Genomic DNA, 14,247 nt, shown 5'->3' on the forward strand with positions numbered 1-14,247 from the left:
GATAAAGAAACAATCATATGTATATCAAGAAGAAAATACATTCAATATTAGGCCGACTCGGTCCCAAAAGAACTGTCGGCCATAGTAGAAGTACTAATTTATTTGTACTTTTGCATATTAATGTTTATAATAACTGCATGCCTGGTCCATAGCTAATGCAATACCATATATTGTAGTTTTATTATGTACAGCAGCAACCTGTATTAAAGACATCTTTTCTTATAAATTCCCTTCTATAATTAGTATATATGCTTTCACTTCCATAGGTCAATTTGACAACTCGAAGTCGACGCAGAGGTATGTTCTTGATGAGCAATCTCTGGCCTTTTGGATTCATTAGCTAGCAAATTCATATGTTCAGCCACTTGCAAACTGGTGTCTGCATTGGAATAGTTGTTTCCCTTGGATGCTTCCTCATGGCTAAGCTGAGAGGCGACGAATTTGTCGAGAACTCGCCAATCAGTCACCTGGTCCACTGCCTGCTCGCCGTTGTTATAAACCGAGTTCAGATTTTGCTGATGCATCACCGGGTTCATGTGCTCTTCCTGTGTGAGAGTTGTTGACTGCAACGTGCTTCCGTAAGGAGCAACCGACTTGCAGGCGCTTACGCTCGCAGCGGATTGCAGAACTCTGGGACTTTCCAACTGAGGGAGTTGAAGGAAAGCGTTATGAGGCAAATTGTGTTGCAGCTCAAGCTCTTGCTTGCAGGGGTAATGGTGGTGATGGTATGGTGATGCATATGGCTGAGGAAATCGCCTTGGGGATTCAAGTTCCTGCATGAACGAGACTTGCTCGTCGTACCAATATGAAGATTCATATTCACTCACTTTTTGAACCATCGTCATTCGCTTCTTGAATGCCCTGCAAACCACCCATCCTTCTTCCTGGTGGAATAACAAAGACAACAAATAGTAACACAACTTTCGCTTGCGATGTAGTATATACATATAGATATACTTACGTGAGGAGTTCCATTTTCATTAGTTTCGAGTCGATACTCATGCATGATCCAATCGGATTTTTGTCCATTGGGTGCTCGTCCTTTGTAGAAGACTAGGGTTTTTCTCATGCCGATAAGGCAAAGTCTGCAGTAAATAGCCTTGTCTCTTCCCGTAGCTTTCCAAAACCCTGCTTTTGTTGCTCTATTAGTGCGGGTACCTGTTGGATACTTCTTATCTTTGTGGCTAAAGAAGTACCATTCGTTTTGTTCCTCAGTTCCTAATCTGCACAATTCTTATGATCCCCACAAAACAAAACATAATCAAATAATCTGACCATTTGTTAATCCGAGAAAAAAAAACATGGGGATTGTTATGGCATTTCTTGCTACCTTGCAGATCCCATGGTTCAATTTTATAAAGATCGACATCTTTGATGACATCCAGATCTATCCTTTTTGAACCAACTTTTTTTCTGAGATAATAGTCAACCAGTTCTTCATCCGTGGGATGAAACCTAAAGCCTGGAGGAACGTTTGAGAAGGTATTCATATTTCTTCCAAGGAAAGATCAATCAAAACCTGCATTAAAATGTCACATTATCACCAAGAAAAGTAATGGGGTTTCTCACCAGATAACAAGGAACAAACAGCGAAACGAATTCATTAATTATATCTAATGATGAGTAATTAAACTTGGATGCACTTGTAAGGCAAGTTTTCTCAATGGAAAATGTTATCATTTCTGATACTTTAACCTTTCTATTAACCTCCATACGTCTAAAAGTTGACTACGAGATCTTCACTATGCTAACACCAAACAGCAATTCTCGATGGTAAAGAAAAATAAAATTTTAGCCTGAAAACTTGGAAAACCTAATCAATACAAGATGAAGGCATCTTGGAGCTTAAAAGCAACATTCAAGCGCTGATCAAAAAGCAGTTAAAGACATCAAATCGTATCTTTTGTGGTTTCATAATTTCGTTGCTTAACGTAGACCAAAAACATCCCACGCTTCAATCTTTGTGACCTTCGGGAAATGATCACTCGTGAAAAAAAAAACTATGAAATGAAACAACAAGGAAGAGAAGCTCACGGTACCACCAAGCTTGATATTCTACTATCCAACTCAAACTGCTTAATCCTCTGAGATCTGACTGAAAACCAGACTCATCATGTGTTTGCACCAAATCAACTTTATGCCGAGAAACTTTGAGCTAACTTTTTGTTCACTCTCTTATACTTTTATTTGAACCAGACAAACAACACAGAAAAGAAAGCAAGAGATCATGTAAGAAAATTAAGGTGGCTTTAAAGAAAAGGAAAGTCGTAACCCTGGGGAACTGAACTGAAACCCCACGGCCCCCAAACACACTTGTGGACTCGAGAACTTGTCCACTAGTTGTCGGAAAAGGGAAGAGGGAGATCACAAGGAAAAGGAAAATAAAGGGAAATGAAGAATGGGAAAGGAGGAACGAGATAGGGTTAAATAAGAAACACACATTGCCCTAAAAACGTATCCCTCTCATATATTCTTTTTCATATATATATATATATATATATATATATATATAAAGCTCAATTTCTACCATGTATAAATTCTATATTTAATTATAATTCAAGCTATTTATTACTCTACTTAAAATTAAGTCATAACTCATACAATTGATGCTTCTAACAATGTTCAAATTGTTGCTAAAAAATGTTTTACTTCTGTTTATTCTTAATTAATTTTACGTCACATAAGTTTCACCAAGCTTTCACAACCTGACCCCACGAACCGACCCATTGCATTATCGACTAGTGACACCTCTCCAAATTAAAATTTTAAAATAAATTTCATTATTTTTTAAAATTATTAAATTGACTCGGCTAAGCTCCCAAGTCTACGTCAATGAGCTGAGATGAAAGTAAAAGAAAGGGTGTATAATTGCCTACGTGATTGATAAAATATTATAACTAATTTTTCTGTCATCTGAGTTCAAACATTTGAATTAATCAAAATTTATATATAAAAAAATCTCTTTAATCTTACTTTTCTTAATCAAAATTTGAATAAATCATCTATTCAAATTATTTAAAGTTTTCATAATTTTTTTGAATATAAGTTTTGATAAAATTTAATATTTTGAATTTGAAAGTTTCGTATGTTTTTCCCTTAAAGTTATTATTACGATTAATATACATACATACCATTACAAGATAAAGAAGATCCATTAATATATATGCAACTAAAATTATAATTATAATTTAATATTTTTTATTAAGCTAAGGTGAATATAAAGTAGTATCTATTTTAAATATTTTCGATCATTTGGCAATGAACGCTCAATCACCCTGTTGTAATCGATGGTGTTCGAATCTGTGACGTCCAAGAACAATATCGATTCATTTAACTACTAAGGTAAATTGGTTTGTGTTACAATTCAATATTTTAAATAATTGCAATAAAATAAGATAATTTATAGAAATAGTCATCAAACTTTTAGGGTGCTTACATTTAGTCACCAAACTTTTAACTTGCAATATTTCATTTTTTTTTACTTGTTTCTTTTCCTTTCATTTGCATGAAATGGCTCAACTAACGAACTTCAACATAAGTCTAGGCTCATTTTTTATACCTACTGCCGATCGCTTCGTTCAATGTAAGTGAACTAAAAGTTTAATAATTATATTAAAAGTTTTAGATGTTTGGTGACTAAAATAAAAGCACACTAAAAGTTTGGTGATTGTTTATATAGTTTATTCTAAAATAATTTTATAATACATTAATAAAATTTACAGCTAAAATTAAAATATACTTAGATTTAGTTAAGATTCATCAAACGATTTATATAGTAAAAATGAGCGTAAGGTCTCGAATTTGAAGAATATTATCTATTAAATATGTGTACATTCATTATTAATCGATTAAAAATTATGAACATATAATATCTTATAATTTTGTTAATACTAATAATACACTTTAGAATAAATTAAGCATTTAATATATAAATTATCAATTTAATCCGTTTTAATACCTAAATTTTTAATTTTTTCAAAATCATATCTAACGTTTAGTTTTTGTTTCATTTTAGCATCTCGTCGTTAAAAACTTAACAACACTGCAATTATTTATGGGTAAATTACATCATTCATCACTCAAACTATCTTCTCACTCCTATTTTGGTATTAAAATTTAAAAAAATCAATTTAACTACTTAACTTTCAAATCGCTCCTATTTTAATCACTCTAATCTATTTTATTAATAATTTTTGTAACATGATATTTTTATTATATATAATTAAAAATAAGAAAATAAATTTAAAAGGTAGAGTTATTAAATTAGGAGTAATTTAAAAGTTAAGTAATTAAATTAAAAAATTTAAACTTTCGTGACCAAAATAAAAGTGAAAAAATAGTTGAGTGATAAATGATTTAATTTACTTATAAAAAGGTGTCACTTGCAAGTCACCGTTAAACTTTTAACGATAATATATTAAAATAAAATAAAAATAAATTTTAGGTATGATTTTAAAAAAAATTAAAAAATTAAATAATAAAATTAACAAAAACTAATAGTTTTAATACTAAACTAATATATTCCCATATTTTAGGCACGTCTTTGTTATATAAATAGTGGAGTGTGGAGCCCACTGCACAGAATTTATATATCGGGATCTCAGGGACGTGGCGGCTAATGGTCCGGCGTGGACAAGCCAACAATCATTAGGCTCACCGTTTTGTATTGCAGGCTGCTTCTTTCAAGTCGGCCCTACCCGTTTTCCATTTGGTCTGGACCCCACTTTTACCGTTATCTTCGCACTCTTATTAATTGTTTAATTAGTATTAGCGCTGGTGGTTTCTATAAATAAAAATTAAGAGTGTATTTGTTTCAAATATATATATATATATATATATTTACAAAAACAATTATTAAAATATTTAAAATATATTTATTAATAAGTTTTAATAACATAATCTTTTCCGTTTAATTGTATTACAATATTTACTTTTAGCTACATATAGATTCAAGTTTTTGTTCAATTATACTTTATTAGGTATAATTTTAATTATAATTTTCAAATATATTAAATACTTGTATCTCTTTCGCAAAACTAAAAGGGCACATTTATATTATACATGATGATACAAAAAATAATAAACAATAAAAAATACTATAAAAGGAAGAGCAAGACTTGTTTATTTACTTTTTTGTTGGAACAAAGTATATATAGAATAGAAGTAAAGCAAAAGTATGAAACGTTATCCAAGTGTTGTCTTGACCCCACCGTTGTTTGCTTGGCATTGTGCCATTCGACCATAAAACACTTTACATTTATCATGGACCATAACATTATAAAATATCAATGTACATGAAAGAGCTATACATTATGTTCGGAAAAAAGTTCATACTTATATGTCTGACAAATTTCATATGCATAAAGTTTTAGTTTCTCTAGGATTGCTTGATATGGAAGGCTAGGCTTCAATGATCTTGTAATTTTCTTTATTGATATAAACAAACATTTTTATAATACGACTCAAATAATGATAAACAACCACAATCTCTACAAGCCCATACAAGTAATCTTCATTGTACTCTGGTACTTCCACGGAGACTCCTATTACAATATCGTTGTCCCATCGAGATCCTTATAAACTGCAACCATATATGGTAATAATTTGAAGAGTGAGCTAACAAGCTCAGCGAGTATACAACTACTTTATCATATTTCAAGAGATCCATAAAAAAATAAGCATACAAGTTATGTGTGAGCATATAGGCCATCAATGTAACATCAACAATATGGTAACTAATCTAAAGGCTCAACTTACTAAAGTTTATGGCATCGATAAAAGTATATCTTAAGTTGTTGTATATCAAGTAATATAAACCAATCAACCATGTTATCTTCATCATTTTTCGTTCATAATTGCTAGAGTGAGTGTAATGATTTAACTAGAATCGCATAATAAGATCGTTCTCGTACTTGGGTATGTACTTCGTGATTACATCACCCTTCTCTCAGTACTATGATTATGTGCTCCTGTACGAGTCACCGAATATAACAATAATATGATTAGGTGCTCCTGTGTGAGTCACTCTAATTTTTTGGGACTCCCGTACGAGTCACTCAGAATAATTATGATTATGTGCTCTAGTGCAAGTCACTCTAATCCTTCGGGACTCCTATGGGAGTCACCTATAGTAGTTATGATTATGTGCTCCCTTGCGAGTCACTCTAATCCTTTGTAGAATCTGGTTTCCAATCCCAAAGTCAGGTTTCTAACTCAAAATCAAGTTTCCAACCTAAAACTTGCTTTCCAAACTAAAAATCAGGTTTCCAACCTAAAACCTATTTTTCAAACTAAAAATTAGGCTTCCAACCTAAAATCAGTTTTCCAACCTAAACATGTTTCCAATCCCAAAATCAACTTTCTAACTCAAACTCAGGCTTCAACCTAAAACATGTTTTCCAAACAAAAAACCAGGTTTCCAACCTAAAACCTGCTTTCAATCCAAAAATTAGGTTTTCAACTCAAAATTAAGTTTCCACGTTAATCACCAATTACACTCATCCCATCAATAATTTGTATCCTATGGAACATAAAGAACAAAGGTACATTACTGAAGTCTTACGACATTCTCATAAATTTTATAATCTAGTATTCATTTCTAACCTCTGTTATTCCTTATGTAAAGTTAAGAGAATTATGGAAATTTTCCTAATTTTTTTTTATTTGGATATTTAATCAAATGTTCTAATACAACATGCAATGTATTATAATTATGAAAAACCTTGAAATATTTTAGAGTAAGGGGTGCACTCACCCTAATCACTTGTAATCGAGCTTATTGATCTTAATTATGAACTTCTGACTTTTTCCATCGAACGAATCTTTCATCCGACGCCTCAATCACCGAGAATCATCAACCTCTCTACCTCACTCGAGTTTCATTTATCACTCCTTAGTTTACTTTCCTTATTATTTTGCTTTGGTGGCTTATCTGATATTATGCATCTTTAAAAGTTGAGTTTCCAGTTGTAGGTTGAAGTGTCACTTTTCAGGAAGAGTACACGTCGCCGCCGCCGCTCACCGCCACTACTCAATTTTTACATGTTTGATATTGCCTAATAGAAGTTGTCACTGTTACATAAGATGGGTTGTCGGGCTTTGATCACTGATCAATTTCACTATTCTAATGATGGGTAAAATTCGAGTTATATGTGAAAGAACTATGTGATATGAATATGTAAATGCATAATGAGGTAAAATATAATGCCCATGTCATGTGTTATGAGAGCTATAGGTATAGTTGGCATCCCAAGAGTCGAGGGTCTACGCAGTCCTTCAGGACATAGTGGTCCTTCAGGATATATATGTTATATGTGGTCCTTCGAGACATCTAAGAGGTCATTCGGGAAAAATTCTATGCGTACCTAGTGGGAATTATACGAGTTGTGGTGACAGCATAGTGCACAACCTCTATGTACTCACATACCTTAAGTTCTCAGTAGCGTACATGGGCTAACCAAAAAGATAACAATAAAATGTGAGTTGTAATGAGAAATGTGTTACATGTTTTATATGATGATATATGTGAATGTGTGTATATGTTACAGGAAAGAATGTGTGTTATGGGTTATGGCATTTGTTATGTGATGTACATGAATATATGTTAATATATATATATATATGAATGAATATCAATGACTCATGTGATGATGTAAGAACATGTTATAAGATATAGAATATGAAAATAAAAGATCATATGAACAAGATATAAGAGATAGAAAGGATAATCATATAAGAGTATGAGAAAATATAAATGATGACATGCACGTGTGTATGTAATTGTTACATGAAAAAGTATGTATACAAGTATGACATTGTATTACATGATATGTACATGCATTTGATAATTTACATATGTATTTATATGTCTCACTAAGTCTATGACTTAGCGTGTGAGTGTTTCACACGTAGGTTTAGAAAAGCAGGAAGAGAAGCTAAGAGGAGCAAGACAAGTTAGTTTCTCCTTACCGAAGGTCAAATCAGAACATAAATGAATAACATGTATTTTGTTATATAGAATCTAGTTGGCCTGTAGTTAAAAGATTTGTATTAGATACGCTCTGATCAATTTTGTAAAACCATGTGTTTTATATCATACAAAGTAAATGATTTTATTAGAAATATCAAACTGAATCTTAGGTATTTTGTAAAAGTAAATGTTTTGAGAAGTCAATATGATACCTCAGACTTGTATTCGGGTCGGGTACGGATTGGGGGTGTTATATTTAATGGTATCAGAGCTAAGGTTTAGCCGATTCTAGGCTTAAACCGGAGGTAAAAGAGTTTTAAAAATGTGCACATACCAACTCAAAGTGAAAAAAAAATCTGATCTGATAGTGTAAAGAGTGTGATGTCTTGCTAATAGAAATAGATTATTATGTGATAATAAAAGTATGATGTGAGAGCTTCGAAAGAAGTGAGAGATAATAAACCTGATGGTGATAGCAATTCACTTGCCCTAACCAGGCACGTTGAAGAGCGGACACATCAGGAAGTGTCTCGCAAGATCAAAGGTTGATTTCAGAAAGTTGAAATTATATAAGAACAGTGATAGAAGATCTTCACTGTTTGGAATCGGAAAAGTGATATGGAGTAATTTTATTATTGCGTGGAAAAGATAGAATATGGTAAACAAGTGTCACCATAAGAACGTTAAAGAATCTCCACTGTTTAGAAGAGGATAAGTTAAATGAAGAAATTTAGTTAATATGTGGTTGAGTTAAAGATGTTATCATGAAAATGATAGAAAATTCAATGTTGTGGTTATTAGTTCCGAAAAGTTAGAGAATAAGCATTCGGTGATATGTTTATCATATGTATAAAGCTAGAGATTATGAATTTGAAACAGGGGAATCATAACATGTATGAATAAGAGTGTATATGATTAGAAGAACTGTTGTTCACTGACAAGGGTAAGTGATGATGAATGTATTAGAGTTAAAGGATTAAAGATGATGTCAAGTTAAGCTAACAAGGTATGGCGTAGAATTTGTAAATTGTTATGTATTGTGATTCGAACAAGGATTTTACAAAGAATAAGATTTGTGCAAAGAGTTGACTATCAGAGTTATGAAAATGTTATAAAGATTTATGATCAAGGATAAGTATGAGGGAAATGAAAAGAATATGTGAATACAGATAAAAGATACATGTTAGTTATGTTATAAGGAGATCGTGATTATGAAAAGGATAGAGTTTAGAAAATCAGATATAATAAAGATTATATTGAGGCATGATTTATGAGTATGATTAGAAGTAAAGACGGCATGTCAGATGATGTGAAAGATTAGTTGATTAAGTAAAGTATATGTTTAAATCAATTATGATATGGATCTGAATATGGTTGTGTATTTTGATCAGATAAATATTATGAAGATAATGAGATAAATATTTGTATGTCGAAAAGAGGGATTTAAGGAAGGTAAATACAAGTATAAGAGATGGTTAAGCATGAAATTATGTATAAGTGAAGTTATTTATCAAAGTTACGAAGATATGATGAAGATCGGTAATTAGAGATGAGTATAAGTGATAGAAAAAGAGTAGGTGAACATTAAAGAAAAGATATGATAAAAAGATTTTGATTTTTGAAGGAATAAAAGAATAAAGGGATAAGAAAAGTGCGTAAGGTAATATGAAAAGATTATATGTATTGAGGTACAGACAAGGATTAAGAAATGAGGAAAGATTTGGTTTATGTGGTAAAGTAATTAGAGAATAAGAATATAAATCAATTGAGTTATGATATTGAGGTATAAGGATTAGAGTATGGGTTTATATTATAAGTGATATTACATGAATTTACAGAGGTAAGTCTATTAACGGAAAACATGGAATATTAAGTTAAGAAAACAATATAAGAACATTAGAAGATATGTTCTTATTGTGCGTGCCGTGAAAATTTGGGGACGAATTTTTTTAAAGGAGAGAAGATTTGTAATATCCCAAAATCAGGGCTACTGGCTAAAGTGAGAATTTTGAAAGTTTTGTGCTCAATTTAAAAATCAGTTAAAGGTTCAAGGACTTAAGTAAGGAAATTTTAAGGATGTATTAAATAGAATAAATGGATGAATTAAAGGGGTATTTTGGTCTTTTATGCTTAAAGGATATTTTTCCCCTTTAAATAAGGGTTAAACACGTGGGTTTGGGAGAATTCTGGAAGCCTTCTTCTTACTCTCTTCTTCTCCTTCCCGTAGCTCAAGTTTAAAAGGTAAGTTTGATTTTAGTGTTGAATTCTTGGATTTATAAGTTGGTTTTGATTATTTGAGTGTTATATAAGCTTAATGAAAGCTTATATGAACTTAAATCATCAAGTAAAGAGAATAAGAAGAGAAATTCTATTATGGGTTTAAAAATGAACTTTTGATATAAAGAGGTTTTTAAAGTTGTAATAAAGAATTTGACTTGTTAGTAGTTTATTTAAGAGATATGAAATGTTAAAATTGGATTTAGAACATGATGAAATTTGAGTATGATTCTTGAAGTCTATGTAGAGGATAGGATTTGGAGATTTAAGATGTGATAATGAGTACAAATGGGCTTAAGTATGTGTGTTTGAGTTTAGGATATGAAAGGGGTTGAAGTATGGCATAATTGAGTTAGAATGAAGTGATTTTCGTGCTAAAATGTAATTTTTGGGCTGTGTGCATCGATACACATTCAATGGGTACCGATGCACTCTCAACGAAATAAACATCGAATACAATGAGTGCATCGATGCATAGGGAGTGCATCGATACACCCATTAAAATGGAAACATCGAATGTAAATTGTGTACCGATGCATGGGTAGTGCATCGATGCACCTGTTAAGGGATGCATCGATACATTGTAGAATGTACCGATGCACTTCAATGGGAAATGAAATAAATATTTCTTTTAGTCTAAGAATTGATAGATTATAGTATATCAATTGGATACTGATAAGTATTAATATATGATTGTGTAGACATCGATCGAAAGCAAAATTCGGATAGGTCGTCAGAGTAAGATACGTAAGAAAGAGAAAGAGCTTGGTAGTGTTATTGGTGATCAGGTGAGTACATGATATAAAGTGTAGTTATGTTAAGGAATTATGACTTGCGAGAAGTCTAATTTTGATATTAGGTAATATGAGTACCCAGATGTAAGCATGTAGTGATATGATGTTCAGAGAAATTCGAGTCTATGCATATGTTTAGATGTAATTGCATCTATATGTTTGTGATCTAGGTGAGTATGCCTTGTTGCATTACATGTTATGAGATATGTGTGGTATGATAGTGATCTATGAAATATTGATAATAAGTCATAAGATTATATGCATATGTAATATAAGTTAAAAGATAAGAAATAATATGTTATATGCATATGAGAAAAAGGTATATGTGAACTATATGAAATGGGATAAAGAACTATGTGATGTGATCATGTATGAAAATGATGAATAATGTGAATTTCATGGAAAAATGCTACGTGAAAGTAAACTACATGACTATGTGATCATATGAAAAGTGATAAAGAGTTATGTGAAAGAACTATATGATATGAATATGTGAATGTGTAATGAGGTAAATGATAATGCCCATGTCATGTGTTATGAGAGCTATAGGTATAGTTGGCATGCCAAGAGTTGAGGGTTTACGCATTCCTTTGGGACATAGTGGTCCTTCGGGACATATGTGTTATAAGTGGTCCTTTGGGACATCTAAGTGGTCATTCGGGACAAATTCTACGCACCCCTAGTGGGAATTATACGAGCTGTAGTGATAGCATAGTGCACAACCTCTATGTACTCATATACCTTAAGTTCTCAGTAGTGTGCATGAGCTAACCAAAAAGATAACAATAAAATATGAGTTGTAATGAGAAATGTGTTACATGTTTTATATGATGATATATGTGAATGTATGTATATGTTACAGGAAAGAATGTGTGTTATGGGTTATGGCATTTGTTATGTGATGTACATGAATATATGTTAATATATATATATGAATGAATATCAATGACTCATATGATGATGTAAGAACATGTTATAAGATATAGAATATGAAAATAGAAGATCATATGAACAAGAGATAAGAGATAGAAAGGACAATCATATAAGAGTATGAGAAAATATAAATGATGACATGCATGTGTGTATGTAATTATTACATGAAAAGTATATATACAAGTATGACGTTGTATTACATGATATGTAAATGCATTTGATAATTTGCATATGTATTTGTATATCTCACTAAGTCTATGACTTAGCGTGTGAGTATTTCACACGTAGGTTTAGGAAAGCAGGAAAAGACGCTAAGAGGAGCAAGACATGTTAGTTTCTCCTTACCAAAGGTCAGATCAGAACATTAATGAATAACATGAATTTTGTTATATAAAATCTAGTTGGCATGTAGTTAAAAGATTTGTATTAGATACGCAAAACTATATGTTTTATATCATAGAAAGTAAATGATTTTATTAGAAATATCAAATTGAATCTTGTTTATTTTGTAAAAGTAAATGTTTTGAGAAGTCAATGTGACACCTGAAACTCGTATCCGGGTCGGGTACGGGTTGGGGGTGTTACATTTAATTGTATCAGAGCTAAGGTTTAGCTGATTCTAGGCTTAAACCGAAGGTAAAAGAGTTTTAAAAATGTGCACATGCCAACTCAAAGTGAAAAAAAAATTGATCTTATAGTGTAAAGAGTGTGTTGTCTTACTAATAGAGATAGATTATTATGTTATAATAAAAGTATGATGTGAGAGCTTCGAACGAAGTGAGAGGTAATAAACCTGATGGTGATAGCAATTCACTTGTCCTAGCCAGGCAGGTTGAAGAGCGGTCACCTCAGGTAGTGCCTCGTAAGATCAAAGGTTTATTTCAGAAAGTTCAAATTATATAAGAATAGTGATAGAAGATCTTCACTGTTTGGAATCGGAATAGTGATATGGAGTAATTTTTTTATTGCGTGGAAAAGATAGAATATGGTGAACAAGTGTCACCATAAGAACGTTAAAGAATCTCCACTGTTTAGAAGAGGAGAAGTTAAATGAAGTAATTTAGTTAATATGTGGTTGAGTTAAAGATGTTATCATGAAAATGATAGAAGATTCAATGATGTGGTTATTAGTTCTAAAAAGTTCGAGAATAAGCATTCGGTGATAAGTTTATCATATGTATAAAGCTAGAGATTATGAATTTGAAACAGGGGAATCATAACGTGTATGAATAAGAATGTATATGATTAGAAGAACTGTTGCTGACTGACAAGGGTAAGTGATGATGAATGTATTAGAGTTAAAGGATTAAAGATGATGTCAAGTTAAGCTAACAAGGTATGGCGTAAAATTTGTAAATGGTTATGTATTGTGATTAAAACAAGGATTTTACAAATAATAAGATTTGTGCAAATAGTGTTGACTATCAGGGTTATGAAAATGTTATAAAGATTTATGATCAAGGATAAGTATGAGGGAAATGAAAAGAATATGTGAATACGGATGAAAGATACATGTTAGTTATGTTATAAGGAGATCGTGATTATGAAAAGGATAGAGTTTAGAAAATCAGATATGATAAAGATTATATTGAGGCATGGATTATGAGTATGATTAGAAGTAAAGACGGTATGTCAGATGATGTGAAAGATTAGTTGATTAAGTAAAGTATATGTTTTAATCAATTATGATATGGATCTAAATATGGTTGTGTATTTTGATCAGATAAATATTATGAAGACAAGGAGATAAATATTTGTATGTCAAAAAGAGGGATTTAAGGAAGAAAAGTATAAGAGATGGGTAAGCATGAGATTCTGTATAAGTGAAGTTATTTATCAAAGTTACAAAGATATGATGAAGATCGGTAATTAGAGATGAGTATAAGTGATAGAAAAAGAGTAGGTGAACATTAAAGAAAAGATATGATAAGAAGATTTTGATTTTTGAAGGAATAAAAGAATAAAGGGATAAGAAAAGTGCGTAAGGTAATATGAAAAGATTATATGTATTGAGGTATATACAAGGATTAAGAAATGAGGAAAGATTTGGTTTATGTGGTAAAGTAATTAGAGAATAAAAATAGAAATCAATTGAGTTATGATATTGAGGTATAAGGATTAGAGTATGGGTTTATATTATAAGTGGTATTACATGAATTTACAGAGGTAAGTCTATTAACGAAAACATGGAATATTAAGTTAAGAAAACAATATAAGAACATTAGAAGATATGTTCTTATTGTGCGTGTCGTGAAAATTCATGGACGAATTTTT

At 31.4% G+C, this 14,247-nt stretch overlaps 1 protein-coding gene across 1 annotated transcript; it reads right to left on the bottom strand.

Moving 5' to 3' along the window:
- Window positions 1-204: 204 nt before the first annotated feature.
- On the bottom strand, window positions 205-2,055 carry LOC120187007 (NAC domain-containing protein 7-like). The gene is made up of 4 exons (XM_039190804.1): window positions 2,040-2,055; window positions 1,331-1,519; window positions 962-1,233; window positions 205-884 (listed from the first exon to the last, which is right to left on the bottom strand). The coding sequence occupies exons 2-4, from the start codon at window positions 1,488-1,490 to the stop codon at window positions 255-257; spliced, it is 1,062 nt and encodes a 353-aa protein (XP_039046735.1). The 5' UTR covers window positions 1,491-1,519; window positions 2,040-2,055; the 3' UTR covers window positions 205-254.
- Between the last annotated feature and the right edge of the window lie 12,192 nt (window positions 2,056-14,247).

The sequence above is a fragment of the Hibiscus syriacus genome, unplaced genomic scaffold (assembly GCF_006381635.1).
Source record: "Hibiscus syriacus cultivar Baekdansim isolate YM2019G1 unplaced genomic scaffold, ASM638163v2 tig00113722_pilon, whole genome shotgun sequence".
Classification (NCBI taxonomy): Eukaryota; Viridiplantae; Streptophyta; class Magnoliopsida; order Malvales; family Malvaceae; genus Hibiscus; species Hibiscus syriacus.